This window comes from Lineus longissimus, chromosome 17 (genome assembly GCF_910592395.1).
Source record: "Lineus longissimus chromosome 17, tnLinLong1.2, whole genome shotgun sequence".
Taxonomy (NCBI): domain Eukaryota; kingdom Metazoa; phylum Nemertea; class Pilidiophora; order Heteronemertea; family Lineidae; genus Lineus; species Lineus longissimus.
Window position 1 is genome coordinate 16191989 of NC_088324.1, and position 19203 is coordinate 16211191.

At 44.4% G+C, this 19203-nt stretch overlaps 3 protein-coding genes across 13 annotated transcripts in view; 2 read left to right on the top strand and 1 right to left on the bottom strand.

Annotated features, from left to right (window-relative positions):
* LOC135501862 (guanine nucleotide-releasing factor 2-like) overlaps positions 1 to 9438 on the top strand; it is a 37398-nt gene extending 27960 nt beyond the window's left edge. For 6 of the 9 annotated variants that reach the window (XM_064794250.1, XM_064794251.1, XM_064794244.1 and 3 more), the window contains 13 exons: positions 574 to 648; positions 2001 to 2131; positions 2467 to 2620; positions 2762 to 2834; positions 3308 to 3322; positions 3504 to 3524; positions 4761 to 4935; positions 5303 to 5573; positions 5787 to 5960; positions 6308 to 6409; positions 6732 to 6829; positions 7162 to 7293; positions 7655 to 9438. In XM_064794250.1, the coding sequence (XP_064650320.1) occupies positions 574 to 648; positions 2001 to 2131; positions 2467 to 2620; positions 2762 to 2834; positions 3308 to 3322; positions 3504 to 3524; positions 4761 to 4935; positions 5303 to 5573; positions 5787 to 5960; positions 6308 to 6409; positions 6732 to 6829; positions 7162 to 7293; positions 7655 to 7781 (1548 nt within the window). In that variant the 3' untranslated portion in view covers positions 7782 to 9438. The remainder of the gene's footprint in view (positions 1 to 573; positions 649 to 2000; positions 2132 to 2466; positions 2621 to 2761; positions 2835 to 3307; positions 3323 to 3503; positions 3525 to 4760; positions 4936 to 5302; positions 5574 to 5786; positions 5961 to 6307; positions 6410 to 6731; positions 6830 to 7161; positions 7294 to 7654) is intronic. The other 3 variants (XM_064794246.1, XM_064794249.1, XM_064794248.1) reach the window with 3 other exon arrangements.
* A 761-nt stretch (positions 9439 to 10199) lies between these two features.
* Positions 10200 to 13269, bottom strand: LOC135501252 (kelch-like protein 15). Of its 2 annotated transcripts, none has more exons than XM_064793271.1 (3): positions 13172 to 13269; positions 11518 to 12889; positions 10200 to 11138 (listed from the first exon to the last, which is right to left on the bottom strand). In XM_064793271.1, exons 2-3 carry the CDS (start codon positions 12830 to 12832, stop codon positions 10486 to 10488), a joined length of 1968 nt encoding a protein of 655 aa, XP_064649341.1. In that variant the 5' UTR covers positions 12833 to 12889; positions 13172 to 13269; the 3' UTR covers positions 10200 to 10485. The 2 variants fall into 2 exon arrangements, with proteins under 2 accessions (XP_064649341.1, XP_064649342.1); XM_064793272.1 differs by lacking the exon at positions 13172 to 13269 and adding an exon at positions 13010 to 13043.
* A 1128-nt stretch (positions 13270 to 14397) lies between these two features.
* Positions 14398 to 17675, top strand: LOC135501344 (quinone oxidoreductase-like). Of its 2 annotated transcripts, none has more exons than XM_064793410.1 (7): positions 14398 to 14784; positions 14984 to 15136; positions 15363 to 15526; positions 15912 to 15966; positions 16181 to 16429; positions 16692 to 16787; positions 17134 to 17675. In XM_064793410.1, the coding sequence occupies exons 1-7, from the start codon at positions 14665 to 14667 to the stop codon at positions 17305 to 17307; spliced, it is 1011 nt and encodes a 336-aa protein (XP_064649480.1). In that variant the 5' UTR covers positions 14398 to 14664; the 3' UTR covers positions 17308 to 17675. The 2 variants fall into 2 exon arrangements, with proteins under 2 accessions (XP_064649480.1, XP_064649479.1); XM_064793409.1 differs by having other exon boundaries at positions 14403 to 14784; positions 16181 to 16432.
* The last annotated feature ends 1528 nt before the right edge of the window (positions 17676 to 19203 follow it).

Below are 19203 nucleotides of genomic sequence, written 5' to 3' on the forward strand. Positions count from 1 at the left end.
GGGTGCTAGGGTGTACACTTTCCCCCCTTGAGGTAGGTGCTGGGGTTAACCTAAGATGGGGTGCTAGGATGTACACTTTCCCCCCTTGAGGTAGGTGCTGGGGTTAACCTAAGATGGGGTGCTAGGGTGTACACTTTCCCCCCTTGAGGTAGGTGCTGGGGTTAACCTAAGATGGGGTGCTAGGATGTACACTTTCCCCCCTTGAGGTAGGTGCTGGGGTTAACCTAAGATGGGGTGCTAGGATGTACACTTTCCCCCCTTGAGGTAGGTGCTGGGGTTAACCTAAGATGGGGTGCTAGGATGTACACTTTCCCCCCTTGAGGTAGGTGCTGGGGTTAACCTAAGATGGGGTGCTAGGTGTGTTCATTCATGTTGTCCCATGTTTCTTTCACCCTCTCTGACATAGTGCTGTAAGAAGTGCTCCTTTTTGTATTGTATTGAAAAGGTATTTCTAGTTCTTCTGGCCAAAGTGACCTTGTATTGGCCAAGCCACCTCCTTGTGACCCCCCCTTGCTGTAACACCCTGTCGTAACACCCTTGTTGTAACACACCATTAATGTGCTTACTTTACAGTCGTTCTCGTCACTGACGACGAGCCTGTCAGATCAAAACCTGGCGCTCTTCACGCCATGCCAAGATCAACTGAAGGTAGGCGGCGCCACAAGCTGACAGGCAGAACATCGACACCTTGCTTTTACCGTTTTACCCTTATTTTGTGTGTCTTTGGTGTTATACAAATTGAGAGCATTGTTGGAGGACTGTCAAGAAAATACCAGCGCTATCCAGACAGGCCACGGTTCAGTCCCAAGGCCTGGTAATGATTGCCATGGAGACATTTTGTGGTTTTTGGTGTTTTTCTCTTGCAAGTTGAACCCTTCATGACAGCAGCCGACAATACTCTGGTTACTGTACGATCCAAGACTGATCCTGTGTTTCCTTTCCAGCATGTTTTCAGTTGCTCTGCGTTAAAGGTTTCTACACTGCGGGCATCTTTTGGGGTGTTGTTATTTTGGTGGGAGGTAGTCGAGAAGATCTTCTTCCTCAGTGTTCACTGTGCACTTGGTGTTGCTGGCTCAGTGACTCCCAACTTTAGCCTCGGCCAGAGGTAGAATCCATCGCTACTCATGTTTCCCAATTGGTGGCATAGACACCCGGTACAAGGAAGCTTGGTTTTATGTCAGATTCCCAGACCATCCTGGTTATGAGCCTTGCACCCCAACCACTGTGTCTCTATCCAGAAGACCGTGACTGATGTCAGTTGCTTTGGGATTATGATTAGAGTTACAGCATCCCCTCAATATTTAATCAATAGTCTTCCCATTCATGCATGGAACAATGGACCAAAACAAAGGTTTTTAAGACATATTTGATCTGAATTTTCATGATTCTGACTATTAGTGTAGAGATAAATTTATTGAATTAACACTACAGTGGAACCCAGTAACACGACCACTCATGGGTCCAAGGTTAAATGGTCGTGTTTGTGAAGTTAAAAATCCAGGGCAAAAATGCATAATTAGGTTTTCCTCCAGGGTGGTCGTGTTACCGGGATGGTCGTCGACCAGGGTTCCTCTGTATTTCTCTTGGTTTCTATTAATATTTGCCTGGTATTTCTGCATGTCATTTCTTTCAATTGGCATTTTATCCCCAGATGAATTCCTGTCCCGAGGGCCAAACTCCCACTAATTCCTCATCTACCCTAGAAAGTCAAAGTGTAATTAAGATTCCATTGAACATTATCCTCAGATACAAAGTGATCTGCCTCAGAATGCTTGTTTACAGAGGCTCCACATCAAGAGTGTCTAGTTTACATCAAGGGCTTGACTGATAACACCTCATTGCTCAGGATAGTGACTCTTATGTTCTGAGGCACCTCCAAGTTTTAGAATAATTTCACCAGATCTCCAGTGTTAAAAAACCTGGTGGCCATTTTGGAATTCAACATGGCTGCCACTGCTTGTCTTGTGATGTCATTCTTACTGGGTCTTCTCTCCTTCCAGTCTCAGACAGAGTCGATGTGCCATCACTCACCGACCAAGCCGCAGCCTCTCATGGCCATCACGATGGGCCGGGAACTGCCCATCAAGACAAACAGCTTACCAGAGACCATGGTGTCTGACAAGCCTGATGTGTAAGTACTGTTTCATGCCAACGATTCCCAAAGATTTAAGGTGCTTTGCTCCACACTCATGTATGCTCCTATACCGTGTGGAAAAGGTTTGAAGTAACACCAGGGGAACGTGTGTTGCATTCTCATGTGTTCTGCAGTACTGTACGGGCTTTGATGTTGAATATTGAAATGAGAGGCTTTTCTGAACTAGGATGTAAGCTGTTTATACAGCCTGGGCCTTGGTTGTGCAGCGTTGGAGAGACATTGGGTAAGTCTTCTCAGAGGGAGGCCCATGCATCCTCGGGATGAGTCGATGTGGAGGGCTTTCCTTTCATTTCTCAACCATCACTTTTCAGGGAACAAAAGCGACTATCAGCACCAGTCGGTGAGGAGCCTGTGAAAGAGATGCCAGCATCAACGATGGAGTCTATCGTGTTGACCGAGGATGATGTGGAGAATGAGGGACTCGTACATGCCATGGATGTCACTGAACACATCATCAAACACGAGGTAAGCTTCTTAATTTGTGGATGATGATGGACTGCTGAAGAGTCATGCAGGAGAAGGCTTATGATTAGGTGGCGCTGAACCAAAATGCTGACTCACTATTGCTGAATTGTAATTATAAATCTCTGTTCTTTCGTGTTTCAGGGGGATACTCATGAAATCCGAGGTGGGCCGATTGATGCTCTCATTGTCCATGCTACGAGTGTTGGCAAAAATGGTAAGATTTGAAGCAAAATATACCAACAAGAACATTCCTCGTGCACTGAGTGAATACTTTCATCAGGTGTCACTTGTCACATGGATGTTGATGATATTTCCTTTATTTCTTGCATCTGTCCTTGAGCACAGTTCAGAAACTAATTCTGCCAAAAGTCTCCTGCAGGCAACCATATTCCTGTCGAAATGTTTGTCAGACGCCAGCGGCTTTCCTCTTCTTGTGTTGTTTCCACTGAGTTTTTCACCTTGCTATCCTTCACAATGAGGTCATAAGAAAGTCTCTCTACATGAGTTATAGTAAGCGCGGCGCAAATAAGAGTATTTATGTCACATGGAGTATTTATAACTGCAACAAAATCTTTCGTTTGCATGTTGCTTTAGAATGCAGCTATTCTATATGATACGATGATTACAGATTTTGGCGTGAATCAATCCAGTGAAATCCACCATTCAAGTTTATCTATCTTTTTGCAGACTGGAATGACGAAGGTAACTTGTGACACGTTTCATTTTGGAGTCTGATTTTTTTCTTCAATAATTTCTTATTTTTAGTTTCAATGTTTTGCTTGGTTGTGTATTCTGTGCAATCAGTGGTTGTGGAAATTGTACGCTGTGTTTCATTGAATCAATGATTGCTATGGGCCATACTTGTATGAATTGAATGTTTCAGTGTCAAACATGCTTGATCATCGTAAGTAAGCTGGGTGGATGTTGCAAGAAGTCTTGGTCATACTCCGGCTGCCGTCAATCTCTCCAATTACAATGGCCAGAGTACGTGCTGGACAAGCTCAATCCCGTGGTGTGTTAGCTGTCCTCGTTGGAATGAGTCCTTGTCCCTCGTTCTCCTGATAGTATGTTTAAGAACCTATCACTGTCCAACTCTACGTGAAGTACTCTAGCTAGAGTGTTGGGATGGCAGCCGAAGTGTGGACCGGACCAAACTCACTGCTTCAGCACATGACACTATAAGAGCTTAGCTAGGACTTGGAGAAGTAGTGTTTAACACCCAGGTCGAGCAGGTGCTGTTACAAGACAATAGCCGACAGCACCAGGCAGTATGAGTTTGTGCTGCCATCTATAGGTTGTAATGACTCCTGGTGGATGTCCGAGGGTTTAAAGTCATGCTGTGGCAGGTATGGCTTGCACTCGCGTGTAGCTTCACTTTACAAATGCTGATGACATCATGTGGAGATACAAGCCGGTTTATTCATTGACTTCAGACGAGACGTCCTCTTGGTTTGTAACAGAGTATACATAGACAACCAACATGGCCGCCTGAGAATTCAATGAATGTTAGAATCCCTGAATCGTGTCCAGGGTATCTGTATCTGAGCATATGTTATAGCCTCGACTCCAGGTAGTTTAGAGTGATAACCATCAAGTAGAGGAGTGAGGTTGTGGACTGGCATCGCTATCATCAAAACCTCTTCTCAGGTTTTACTGCAACGACAGAATAGCACCAGACGCTCAATGTACAAGGCTGTCACTCTACTAGTACTAGTACTTGCTAAGCTAAGAGGAAGTTCCTGCTAGCCTTGGCTATAGGAGGAATGCCACCTCCACTGGTAGTACTCAGCTGTACACCAGTATAGGCGATGGTTTTAACCGGTTATCCGTAGCTTCTAACTTCGCTTATTTTGTCATTTTTGGTGAGTGGTGCAGTTAGATATGTGTGGTCTAAATTCAGTTCAATTTTCAGCTGTGTGAAAGGTATTTCTTCCAATTGATCCTTGGTTGCAGTGATGCACATTCTGGTATTTGAATGCATATGGTGCCATGATAACACATCCTGCTGATAGCTGGTGAAATTCTACCCTTGCAGTTAACTCAATTTTGTCAAAGTTATTTCCATAGATTGCCTCCACTGACAGCACATGAGAATTGTCAGTGTTGGTCCCATATTGACGTGTCTTCATTCCTCTTTCAGATTTCATGTACCAGGAGGCGTTCCTGACCACGTATCGCACCATGATCTCCCCTGGTGACCTCATCAAGAAGCTCATCTCACGCTATAATAAATTCTGCTACTGCAGTGACGATAAGAAGAAGAGATTATCGAGGAATACGTTTGCTCTGGTGATCAGAATCGTAGATGAACTCTGGTAAGAGATCTTCTCTGTTGGATAGCTTCTCTCACATTCTTAATGAGTTCCATTGGTACCGAAAACTTGTTGTAAGAACTTCTAAAAGTGTCTAGTCATGGTGCCTAGGAAAGTCTCCATCGTTACTAGCCAGGGTTCTGGGAAGCAGCAGTGGCAAGAGATATTGATTGGCTCAACGTTTTAGTTGCTATATGATGTGGTTGTCACATCAAGATGTCTTGACATTCGGAGGAACAGACACCGAATGTCAAGCAGCCAGTCCCCTTTCTCTGGAAGATGAATGAGCTGGAATAAGCGCTAGGCCTAGTTAATGACACCAGGCCTTCTATGTGCATGGAGTCTTCAGTTTACATGATTTGACTTCCAGCAATGATATAAGTGACACCATTATCCAAGATCTCTCTGAACTCGTATTCCAACTGCTGTGTGATGGAGAGTTGATGCTGGCCCGTGCTTTACGGAAGACGCTCCTTGAGAAGTGCCTGATAAAACAAGCATTAGACGAAGCCAACCAGCAAATCACATACCTGCCGTCAATACAAGTCTCAACACGGCAGATGACGCTGCTAGATTTCAAGTCACATGACATTGCTGCTCAGATGACCATGTTGGATGCCGAGCTGTTTGCTACGATTGAGGTGGGTGTAATTGCTGCTTCTTTGGCAGCCAAACCAAGTCTCTCTTCAGGTGAATATCTTGGCAGAGTGCCAACTCTTATGCAACACTTGTGAGTGAGTGCAAAGAAAAATTGTGAGCGGGTTGAAGTTGACATTGTCGGGCACTTTAATACAAGACAACAACTGGTTCATGGTGACACATGCATACATCTCTCATGTGGTCGATGTTTTCAGATTCCTGAGATGTTACTCTGGGCCAGAGAGCAAAAGGAAGACATGAGTCCAAACTTGACCAAGTTCACCGAACATTTCAACAAGATGTCGTACTGGGTGCGATCGAGGATCTTGGAGAAAAATGAAAATAAAGAGCGTGAGAAATATCTCGTCAAATTCATCAAGATTATGAAGGTGAGTGACAGCGTGATTGTAATATCTGTGAATGTGGCATCCCTGCTCTGCTGCTACATTCACCTGAGGAAGCCTGACATGATTCCATCCAAAACTATGGCAAACAGAAGTAGCACCAGGCCACACTACTGTTTCACTTAACCTGCTGGATTGCAGCTCAGCTGACTAGAAGTCTATTTCAAACTAGCGTATCTGAATCATGTGTTCATGTTCCACTTCATTGCAAGACATTTTAACTTGAGCTGAAGGATCTTGTAATTCTAGTGCAATACCAGTAGTGACTGTTGTGATAAGGGTTTAGTCGTGATTATATCGACTGATGAACTGATTCTCAACATCAATTTCAGGAGCTGAGAAAGTTAAAGAACTTCAATTCGTACCTGGCATTGTTGTCTGCCGTTGACTCAGCCCCGATCAGGCGGCTTGAGTGGCACAAACAGATCATGGATGTAAGTTCCTTTGTCTCTTGTATCTGAATATTTGAATAACAACCTGAAATCAGACTAGACCCATAAATGAAGTGTTTCAGCACAGAGCTATGGCAGTATTCAGCGGTCATCTGAACAGACGTGCAACTACATGTCATCAAGTTTCTTCTAGCTATGATGTGTGTTGTCCTGTGCTTATAATCATCCAGTCTCAACAATGCCTGCAATTCATGTTTGGGGAAGTCAGCCAACAGAGCAAACAGCCCATTGTGAATGTTATGAAATGTGATGGGAATCGTGCAGAAACAGCCCACAATAACATGTCATTGCTCATTCCTTCCAGACTTTAAAGGAAATGTCGGAACTGATCAACAGTTCATCGTCGTTCAAGGTTTATCGTCAGGTGCTAGCAGAGACAGAGCCACCTTGTATCCCTTATATGTAAGTACATGGTCATCGCAGACTAGCGGTGCTTTAATTGAGGACTGAAATTAGTGTGGCAGTCGTATGTTTTAGCTTATCCAAGTTTAGTAGAGCCCTATCCATAGGCAGTAAGAAGGAAAGGTCCCTTCATGCACACACTATGTATGAGTCTGCTGCCTGTGGGTCCCAGGATATTGTAAGCTAACTTTTCCGGTGACATTCATGTTACCAGCTGATCACACCACAAGCTTGCTTAGTGAAGATGAGACGGTGTAACTGGCAACTAGATCCAGTGAACGTAGGCTACTCATGAGGCCAGTTGATACAATCTTCTTTGTTGATGATTTCAGTGGTCTGATCCTGCAAGACCTGACGTTCATCCACATCGGCAACCAAGACTTGCTCCCGGATGGCAGTGTCAACTTCACAAAGCGCTGGCAGCAGTTCAATATCCTTGAGGCATTTCGCAGGTTTAAGAAGGCGTAAGTTGACCTTGGGTAATGCACTTGTTACTTGGCAGTGATGAGGGTAGACTAGTATTACAAGACTGGCACTGTGGCCTTGTTACTGGTTGTGAGCTGTACTTTATGGGTTAAATTTTACTCAGGGACCACATTTGTTTGTGACCTTTGGAAGGGTTCTTTACTCTGATTCCCACTTTGAGTGAGACATATGAGTTAGATTGCTTCGACCTTAGTGTCAGTGTCACCAGATGATTCTATACAAGGAAACACTTTTAGACCTCACCTTTGCTCGGCTAACAGCGGGGACAGGGGAGGATGGGCCTAACTCACGCTACTGAATCATTCATAAACCTAATGGGATGTATTTTTGTCCTTGCAGTCACTACAAGCACCCAAAGAACAAGAACATTGTGACATTCTTCAATGACTTCGACGACCATCTGTCGGAGGAATCGCTTTGGCAAATCTCCGAAAGTATAAAGCCACGTGGAGGAAAGAAGTCATAGCATAGTGACTGTGAAATATGTGATAGACTAGTTTGATATTGGATACGGTGATAGAGGAGAGTCCAGGAGAGGGAGGTTTTATAGGAAACAATGAGGAGCTCACTGCTTGAAACTTGTCCATGCTTGATGGGGGGGTTATCATCAGTATGTCAATCAAGCCCTTGCTACCTTGAGTTCAAGGAGACTGTGGACAGGAGCTTGATATAGTTTATGAATGTGACTGGATTATCTCACAGTACACTGTCATGCTTGTATGAGGTCTACGCATGACCCAGTTCATCAACTCACTAAATCCGTTGGAAACAGTGAGACTGTCTATAGTCTCTTTTAGAAGAAAGCCGAAAGCTGTTGATTGGGAACTCGACAAGTTGTGCCTTGATGATTCCTGAGTGAGGGGTAATCCTCACCTGACGCAGTGACTCATCGTTGGAGATGGGTCGACCTGACGATACGTGTACAGTGTTGTTGTTGACTTATACGAAGGGGCGATTCCCCGGCTCAAACTGTTCTCGATGGAAGAGTTGTTATAAATAATTTTGTAATGTTTGTATAGGACCATTTGTATTCATACTGCCACTATTTATGGAATCCAAGCTACGACTGGTTGACACTATTGACGGACATCTTGATGTGTTTGAAAGTCTGTTGTCGTCAATGCCTTGGACAGTGAGCCTGTAGACATGCGGTTATCTGTATGCTTTAGGTCGGTCTGTCTCGAGTTCGCAGCATCAAACTGTGTCGATGCTATTGAGCTGGTTGAGCTGCGTCCGTTCCACATATTACATGTGAGATAGGTGTTTTGTAGAGGCCCTCTACTACCAGCATGATTGTGTCAACTCGGTACTTTGGCAAAGGGGCCGAGCCCTTGGATTGTGATTGTAGCAAAAACTACCAGGGTGATTTTTCTGAAACATGTATGGATGACACCATGGCCCACTTTTTAATTTCAATTCTTTGTTTTACCATAATTGATGTTTTTGGCCATGGTGTCATCCATGAGAGTTCCAGAAAAATCACCCTGGTAGTTCTTGCCACAATCACAATCGAAGGGCTCGATCCTTGAGCATTCAGCCACTTTGAGGTGGAACGGCGAGTGTTTGTCTACCAAAGTTGCAGTGAAGTCTCTGAGGAGATTGGTCAGGCTTGGCTAAAATAGTTCTTCTGGGGGAATTCAATGCCTATTCTTAGGTTCTGTCTGTTTTATGACTGGGGTGAAAGATATGGGGGGAGTGCTTACAGCACAAGTCAAAAAGTTAGCTGACTTGTTGTGTTGGCAAGAGGTCATTTATTTCATATTTGTTTCGCAACAAGCATTTTAGACTTAGAACCTTTGATTTTAACTTTCCTTTCGATGCCAAATTTTGTGGTGATTATAATGACATCTTTTAACTTTTGTTCACAGCTTTTGTATCTGGCTATCGTTTTATTTGTAGAAGCACTTGTCTGACTGTAATGGAAGCTTCATCAAAGCTGAAATGTTACCCTTCTGTTGAGTTTTAGCTGAAGCACTTGTGTTATTCTCTATTTATCTATTCAGGGAGTCTTCAAAGCCTAAAGCTTCAAAGCTGGGTTTCCCAGTCTTGCTACTATCCCAGCTTTCATGAGTACATGTATGTAGACTTTGAGATCGAAATAAAGACATTATTGATGATAATTAGTAATTGTGTGCCGTGAAATTCATCATGTCATTGGCAGTGACGATTGTCTCTACAACAGAGCAGTTGGTTCTGACCTCAGTCGAGGACATTTCTGAGCCGAGTTACCTTAGTAACAGTGTCACATACACCGCTCCACATTGGAGACATCTTTAGGACAATGTCACATCCGTCATATTGGAGACATTTTATGGACAGTTTTCTCTGGTCCCTTGTGGTAGGACTTTCCATAGATGATATCGCCTGGTTTACATTACGGATACACATCTTGCTATACTGGAGACATTCCTTGCACGAGTTTATAGGCTGCTCTGGAGAGATATTCATTCGACAATATCACAAGTTGTATAGAAAAGACATCTCAGGCCGTCACATTCAAGCCATACTGGAGACATCTCAGGCCGTCACATTCAAGCCATACTGGAGACATCTCAGGCCGTCACATTCAAGCCATACTGGAGACATCTCGGGCCGTCGCATTCAAGCCATACTGGAGACATCTCTGGGACATTTTGGTAAGTAATCTCTTGGATTTTCACATGCAGTGTTGTCACATACAGACTGGTAATGCCAAAAGCTTTGGCTGTTCCAGTCAGTTTAGGCCAAGGGAAACTGTGACAATGTGATATCCCATACACTGTCACATTTCAACTCGGTATCAGCTAGGCAGGTTTTAGCTAGGGTGATCTGTGGTGGTTTGAGAATGCCATGACATTGCATTCTTTGGGCAGAATAGGAAAGAAAAGGTATCAAAGACATCATAAAAAAAGTTAAACAGCTTTATTCTTGTTGCACAAGAAACAACCAGAAAATTCCCAATAACTTGTTTGGAAAAGGTGTGCCGCGTCTAGGAATGAGCCGCATCACTGACAGCACTTCATTGATCAATGCAAAAGGTAACGACTGATCTTTATAGTGAGGCAGTTAGTGAACTGACAATGTCATCTTCATATTCGCATAGATCATCTGATCATATAAACCAGGTGCAAGAAGAACAAGAACATTTCTGAACACTGGTTCATCACAGAGTCATCAACTTTATGCTCCTCCTAGTCTAGCATTTTTTTCCGCCCCATTGCCCCTGGGTAGCCTGGTGCTGTGAAGAAATGATAATCACTATTGCTTGCACTACAAACGTCCCGTTTACGTTTTACTACAAATGGTTCAGCAGCTGTTACTCGCCGACCATGCATGTCTTGTGGCAGCTCCAACAACCCACAGTTATGGCGGGAAACGTCCCTCAACTTCTTGCCAAGGTCGTGACCGCGGTAAATGAAACACTCGTGTATCGCTGCAGCACCAATCGAGTTCAATGGTTCGATCTTTCTAATGTAAGTCCACCAGACCTCGGGGATGACTGTTTTCACATTGCCCATGGTAAACAAGTGACCTTGACACACAACAGCGGCAACAGAGGTTAGACTCGGTGGCATTAACTTCTTGCACATCGTCCACTGGTCAACTTCCGGGTCATAGCTCTCAATTTGTTGATAATCTTCAATACAGCGGTTTGGTCCGTCTTTGTTAAATTCGTATGTTTTGATTCCACCGACGACATAGAGTTTGGCGGACATCTGCACCATGGTGTGGTCACGTCTGTCGTACATCATGCGAGCTTTCTGTGTCCAAGATGAGTTGCGTTGTGAGACATCCAGGCACATGAGGTTGGAGGAGCTATTGCACGTCCCATTACGCATTCCACCTGGAAGAAGGAGAAACTCAATTCAATAATCCTTTGAGGACCCCATCACCATGATTACTTTGACCTGGTACTCATGTGCATGCCTAACCAGATACAAAATCTGGAAATTTAAGTTTCAGCTTGTCAATCGTGGCGTCGATTAAAAGACGTTAAAGGAGCATTAGATAGACCACCGATCATGACACAGTGTAACTCCTTCGCTAAATTAGGCAACATGGATCCAGCCTCTCGTCAAAATACTAAAAACTTTTCAACTGGGTAAAAACTTGTTGTACACTGGCAACAAGAATGCCCTCGGAAGTAAAGATGCCAGAGAATGTTGATTCGAAGGAGTTACAAAACAAAACAACCCTAATCAATCCAGCAATGCTCAACTAACCTGAAACGTAAAGATTTCCTTGTAATTGCTGACCCGCATGTCTCTGTAAGGCAAACGGCAGATGTGTACTTGGACACCAACGGTTCTTCAAGACTGAGAAGTTCTCCACAGACACCATAGCCTCACCATCATCCTTGCAACCACCAATCGCATAGAATCCATCATTCAATGCGACGAGTGCAAAATGTTTGCGTGCTTGTTTCATGGGCTTCATCTGGCACCAGACATCCACACGTGGGTTATACCAGAAACATCTCGATGATACTCCGCTAGGGTCCACATCAAGTGAAAGATCGACATTCGTCGCCCCACCACAGACATAGAGAAAGTTATTCACACAACATATGCTTGCATCATAAACATTACAGGGCAAGTCACGCAGACAGCCAGTCTCACCGGAGGTAATATCAATGTAACGAAGATCAGTCCCATTACACGTGACCAGAGTCGGCACACTAGAGCGGAGTTCATAATCAGGTTTACTTTTCATCTGGAACTGTGGCTGGCGCTCAACATTTTTGTGATATTTTTTGGCTTCGATCATGTAGCGTTTGATTTCGCGTGAGCATTTCTGTATCTCGGTTACGACCTGAGGACTTTCTAATTCCTCCATAGACATCAGAGGGAACTTAATGTTCTGCATTAGCTTTGACAGGTATTCTTCCCTTTCACTGCTGCAGTGGACCCAGTCAATCAAGAGTTTGAATAAGTCCATCTCCCGCGGAGCCTGAATCATCGTCAGAGAACCTGTCAGAATAATGTACAAGTTGTCAACGGATAAGTTTGTGAATAATTTCTTTTCATAAATTTCTTTGTAATTCCTATAGAAGAAGCTACGTGCCGTTTGACTGACTAAGTTCACGGAGTACATATTGGCAAGATTCAGGAGAGTCACACAGTTGTCACAAGTTAGTGGTATGGTCGACATGAATGACGTACATTTTGAAACTAGTTCCATCATTAAACAATGGGAGGCAGCACCAAGGACATCAGCCAGGTTCCCCATTGAGAGATTCACTGCTCCGTTATAGGCAAATTCCACAACAGCACTGAGACCAACGGAAGTCAAGGCCTTTAATTCTATCACTCTTTGTCGTGATTCCAACATGTTGGATGTGAGCATTACTTTGAAATAATCGCTCACAGCTGCAAGAACGATTTTATGGACATCAACTTGAAATCCATCAGAGCATAATGTCAAGTCACACAAGATGTTTTGCTCTTGGAATTCTCGTACTTTTTGAACCATTTCTTTATCATGTTTCCAATTCTTTGTGTTAGTCCACATCATGGAGTAACGATTCCCATACATCATTACTGAGTTAAGTTGTTGCCGTGGAGAAGATGGGATGGTCTGCAATAATTATGAGGCCTGAAAATATAAAGGGAATCAATGATTAATTGGTGATACTGGACACCGTCCGATCTTAAAACCATCAAACATCAACATTTCCCAACAGAGAATATGTTTCGCTTCAACGACTAGGCCTACCATAGCAAGGGTAAACCCATAGCATAATGATAAGCATGATAGCACAGGGATTCGAGGCTAATTACAAAAGGTTTGATTGCAGAATCGCCCACCATGTTTAAAGTCAGCTATAAAGTCATCAAAATAACATTTAGTAGCCGGCCATAAACGTAATAAATATACCATAAAACACATTTCCTGAAAATTTCATGACATTTGGGTGTAAGGGCGATGTTGTCTAAAATCAGAAGGCCCGGCCCTGTAGCTGTAGTATTGGTCGGAAGCCCCATAGGTCTCGTTAGGGAGTTTTTCCCAAATGTACGCGATGATGACGTGCCCCATTCCAAAGTGAATGCATGAGGACAACCCATTTGTGTCGTATATCACTGGAAACGCCCGATTCCCCTGATTCTGCAGGATGTTAAATCGGGCATTTTATTTCTTTAAATAAATCATAAGCGTCGCATTTGCTCCAAGCTCTGTTCACCATCCCAAATGGCAATATTGCCAATTGGGCCGGACAATCACGAAAAACCCCAAATATTATACATTTCTTCCTGAATAATTCTTACAGAGACCATTCTCCCATGAAAGACAGTTGCTTACGCTATACAAAAAAAAAATCGAGGGTCAACCATTGAACATTTGAGATATGTTGAATTTTGCACAAATCAGCGAAAAAGGCACCAACTGGCACTGGACGGCATTTCAACACGGGGCCGACGCACATCCCAAGTTCAGTGTACACATACGTCGGCAACAACGTTAAACGCGTAGTTTCTTGTTAGCTGCCTATTGAGTAGCGCTCTAGGTTTCAGAAACTCCAAAAAAACATGTCTTTGCCAAAACAATTGCTGAATGAATCAACTGAATCATACTGTGATGACCGAGAAATCAATGATTTTAGGAACTACGGTAGGGCTTGGCCGCGCATGAATACAAAAAAAGTACCTAATGAGACCTCGGTAAAGTAGGTCGAGTGAGACTTGGCGATGATGACCACCATTGATGACGCTTGGAGAATGGTGGTATCAGGGGGCGAAAATGTCAGGGGGCGAAAAGGTGAGGGCGAGCCGAAACTATTATCAGCCATGACGCAATCTCCCGGGCGCCGGGCTACGTGAGCAAACTGCGGCAGAGACAATAGGGCGAGTGAGGTGGGCTACGACGAACACCATTGACGACGCTTGGAGAATGGACTTCGTCAATGGTGATCATCGTTGCCAAGTCTCACTCAACCTAACTGCATGAACTGTCATGACTGTACATGCTGTAATGACTGGGTTGGGCTAGATCCAAAGATACTCAGCCCCCTTTATTGACATCGGCTATTTTAAGAAAAGCACATGGTAACTCCTTACCCACAATACATTGCGGATAAACATTACCACGTGTTTTTTTGTAGTTGTGGTTGTTGTGAATTATCCAGGCAGCCACGAGGGCCGTCCTCGTCCGACTGACAATTTTCCCCCAGTCCAACTATTGCATCTCGTTTTATTGTGATTTGAATACAAGCTAAACTGTGATTGTATTGACCCTGCTTTGATATGATTCGGCAATCACGTTTTTAGTAGTATTTCATATTGTAGGGTCCAGAAGTGTGTACCTTTGTGAATCATTCTCGCTCACTATCTTGATTCTAACCAGCTGGCAAACCACTGTCAGCTGTGTGGGATATGAAAGCAATCTGGTCTTTTGGCAAAAACATGAAAGCTGTCCGCATCTCTAAGTTTGGAGGAATTGGTGTTCTGAAGGTCCAGCTCGACGTGCCGGTACCTGAACCTAATGAGAACCAGGTTGGTGGTTTGTTGTTTTACTGATTGTGGGTCAGTTGCTCTAGACCAGTGGCACAGTGGCACTTCCTCCCATGAGGAATGCAGTTCAGAGTTGAGGTTGTTTGAGAGCTGTCGAACAGTGCCTGGCGACGAGAGGAGGTAATTCCTTGGATTATTGCCAAAGGTTGCCTGCCATTTCAAGCTGATTATCTCTCTTCAGATTCTTATGAAAGTTGCCTACTCCGGTGTGAATCCTGTTGATACGTATATGCGTGAGGGTGCATGGCGTGCCAAGCCCGACCTGCCGTACAGCCCTGGGAAGGATGGTGCGGGTACCGTGGCCAGGCTAGGAGCTAATGTCAACGAGTTCAAGGTGCAGTTATAGTGTCTCATCTTTATGCCCCCTCCATGCTCCATTATCTGCATCCTGGTCTTGATGCCTGAATTGAACAGTTGACAATGATGTTAATCTTCACTTGGCAGAAGTCTAATCATTCCAAATGATATCTGAAGACGGGTTAGAAAGCTAACCTTGAGTTGACCCTAACCAATTTTCCTTGCAATATTCTCAACTAATAACTCATTGAATTATCCTTCAGGTGGGTGACCGTGTCTTCACCGCAAAGTCAGCCACTGGGACGACAGCTGAGTACTGTTTGGTTGACAAAGACTTTGTTTGGCCTCTGGGAGACTGCCTCAGTTTCCAACAGGGTGCAGCTATTGGTATTCCATACTTCACTGCATACAGAGCCCTATTTATGAGGTAAAGGGACATGATCACTTGTATAAATAGTTGTAAGCACTTTATAAGTCGCGAAGAACCTGGAGCTTCTAAACATTGACTAATCTGTGAAGGAAAGTGGCAGCTGTCCTGGCAAGAGAGGCCAGTTTACCTCCAAATCAAACCTATGAACTAATTCGAGGTGAGGGGTGCAGATCTTTATTCCGAACTTTACAACTAAGTACTATATGTGGAACATGGGGTATCTGACCGTCCCTGTTTGGTCTCAACATCAAAGACAACACATCTTGATAGCCTTGATCTCATTCATCCTGGCATTTCCACTAACTTGGTACTATATGGCAAGATACCACATGAAGTGTCCTATGTACTGTTGTCTAAGCAATAGTCGGTCTCTTCCTTTCAGAGCGAATGCCAAAGACAACAAGGAGAGTGTTTTAGTCCATGGTGGGAGTGGGGCGGTGAGTTCAATCTTTGTAGTCTCTAAACATTCTGTAGCTGACACGCTATTCTCCTTATGAGGGCGCTGTCTGAGTAGCTCCTTGATATCAGAGGCTTGCTTTGTAATGATAGTGACAGTCGTTGAAGTGCGTACATAATGGTCTCAGTCAGTGAAAAGTGCTGTATGATGCCTAGTCACCATTATTAACTGATATCTTTGTTGTTCTTGGCCAGGTTGGCTTGGCTGCATGTCAGCTCGCCAAGGCTGCTGGTCTGACTGTGTTCGGGACGGCTGGTACACTTGGTGGGATGGAGATGGTACTGAAAGCGGGTGCTGAACACGTCTTCAACCATCGGGAGGAGGGTTACATGGAGAAAATACAGGAGGCAACTGGTGGAGAAGGTGTTGACATCATCATTGAGATGTTGGCTAATAAAAACCTGGCTCAAGATGTGCCGCTGCTACGCAGACATGGACGAGTTGTTGTAAGTTATTCAAAGGGAGATATTGTCTCAGAAATTGACAGGAAGTTATTTGGGACACAGGCACTTGTGCAAACATTATTTCATGAATTTATTGCTAACATTTAACCATCCTTCATTGGTACTTTGACATGTGTGATAGTGACTTTCTCTCTGATGATAATCCATGGCTGTGGCATGTTTGTGACGATGTCGCTCTGCTTGACATGACCACCTAAGAGACAACTTTGTTTGACCTGCAAGGATGTTTTCATGTTTCCAGGTTGTTGGTAGTCGTGGGGCCCTGCAGTTCGACCCACGTTTAACAATGATCAAGGAGACTAGCGTACTGGGGGTTGCTCTCTACACCTCGGAGCTTGTAAGTGTTAACTTGAATCAGTATCAGTGATTCGGAAACTGGAGAGGCAACCAGTTAATGGAATAGCCAGATGGCATAAGTTTCAGGTTATTGAAAACTAGCTAGCTCGTAATCCTCATGCCGAAATGAAATTTGCAGTAGCTCCTAACTGACTTTACAGTATGTCTCCCCTTGATCACAGTAAACTCGCCTTTTTGTCAACTTCAGGGACAAATTTGTAGTGGTTTGAATGAATTCTCATTCGTTCTGTCTGTTGATGAAGTACTGTACTTCTTTTCTTCCTCATAGAACAGATTTCTGGGTCATGTTTGTAATCACTGATCGACACAATTTCTCACCTTTCCAGGAGGACTGGAAGATCATGGGTAATGCAATTGTGGCAGGCATCAAGTCAGGAGCCATAAACCCATTTGTACATCTGGAATACCCGCTCGAAAAGACAGCGGTCGCTCATGACGAGGTAATTAAACATTCCGATGGGGGAGCCAAAGGCAAGATGGTGATTAAGATATCTGATTGAGGATGATCTCATATTTCTGATTAGCGTTAGTACTTGCTGTTTCAGAGAAAAGAATATTAGATTATAAGACATAGAAACGAAATCCAAACCAAACAATGGACTTGGGACTGACCAGTATTAATAGAGAAGTGTCCTTATTACAAAGGTCAATTATTAAGTGAAAATGACAGGTTTTGTACCAAAATGGTGACCTTAGGCTTAATAGAGAGGGTGTGCTTCACTTCACGTGACATAACTGCATTGTATTTGATACTCGGCACTGATGCTGTCCTCTTTGATACGACATGAGGTTTGTCTTCTCATTAATTATTATATGTGCTACCTTAATGTCATTTTGATCATGTTATATCAACAAGTTGATTCTACAAATAAATTTATCTTTATCTAGATAATATTGTTCTTTTGTGACTTTCAATCTTCAGACATCTTTGTAACAACATCAGCGGATATGAACGTTGATATTTTGACTCCCGAAGGTACTGTCTTGTATAATCAATATCTCATGCTCCCACAACTAAGCACCAATGTCACAACCAAACACTCGACTCACAACCCCAGGAAATGTCTCTTCTCTGCTAGACTACTTATCATGGGAATAATTGCGTGGCCTGATGTCGGGGAGGATGGGCAGTCTTCGTCTTATTGATTCTGGACCATCATGACCCATGGTTTCTGTAATGTGCTTGGATTTCAGTGTCTCGGACATGGTCCGATTGTGACAAGTTTTCTTCCCTTTTCACTTGAGCGTGCTCATGCTGAACATGCTCACTCCTGTTAGTCAATAAGACAAGCTCTGAAGCCACGTACGGTTACTGCATTTCAAGGCTGTAGGCCTACGCAGAGACTGATCCTTCGAGCAGTTTTTGCCTGTTAGTTGATGACCTTGCGATGTGCCACACGGACGATGAGCCTTTGTTTGGCCTAGAGGTGTTCCAAAAGGCTGTACCTTTTGAACTTGTCCTCTTGTGCCCTTTTGACTGAATATAAACAACAAGCTCATTCTATAGCTAGGTCACACCAACGCCATCATGCTGGGACAGTGCTTGAATACACCGCCCTAGATACCTGGAACCAGATCATCCTCGCATTCTCCAAAAGTGACCTTTCCTTTCACTTGCAGCGTTTGAGAAACCAGGGTGGGAGAGGGGCATAGAACTGACGGCAAACTCTTGGAGACCAAGAGGAACCAGGGTGGGAGAGGGGCATAGAACTGACGGCAAACTCTTGGAGACCAAGAGGAACCAGGGTGGGAGAGGGGCATAGAACTGACGGCAAACTCTTGGGGACCAAGAGGAACCAGGGTGGGAGAGGGGCATAGAACTGACGGCAAACTCTTGGGGACCAAGAGGAACCAGGGTGGGAGAGGGGCATAGAACTGACGGCAAACTCTTGGGGACCAAGAGGAACCAGGGTGGGAGAGGGGCATAGAACTGACGGCAAACTCTTGGGGACCAAGAGGAACCAGGGTGGGAGAGGGGCATAGAACTGACGGCAAACTCTTGGGGACCAAGAGGAACCAGGGTGGGAGAGGGGCATAGAACTGACGGCAAACTCTTGGGGACCAAGAGGAACCAGGGTGGGAGAGGGGCATAGAACTGACGGCAAACTCTTGGGGACCAAGAGGAACCAGGGTGGGAGAGGGGCATAGAACTGACGGCAAACTCTTGGGACCAAGAGGAACCAGGGTCGGAGAGGGGCACAGAACTGACGGCAAACTCTTGGGGACCAAGAGGAACCAGGGTGGGAGAGGGGCATAGAACTGACGGCAAACTCTTGGGGACCAAGAGGAACCAGGGTCGGAGAGGGGCACAGAACTGACGGCAAACTCTTGGGGACCAAGAGAAACCAGGGTGGGAGAGGGGCATAGAACTGACGGCAAACTCTTGGGGACCAAGA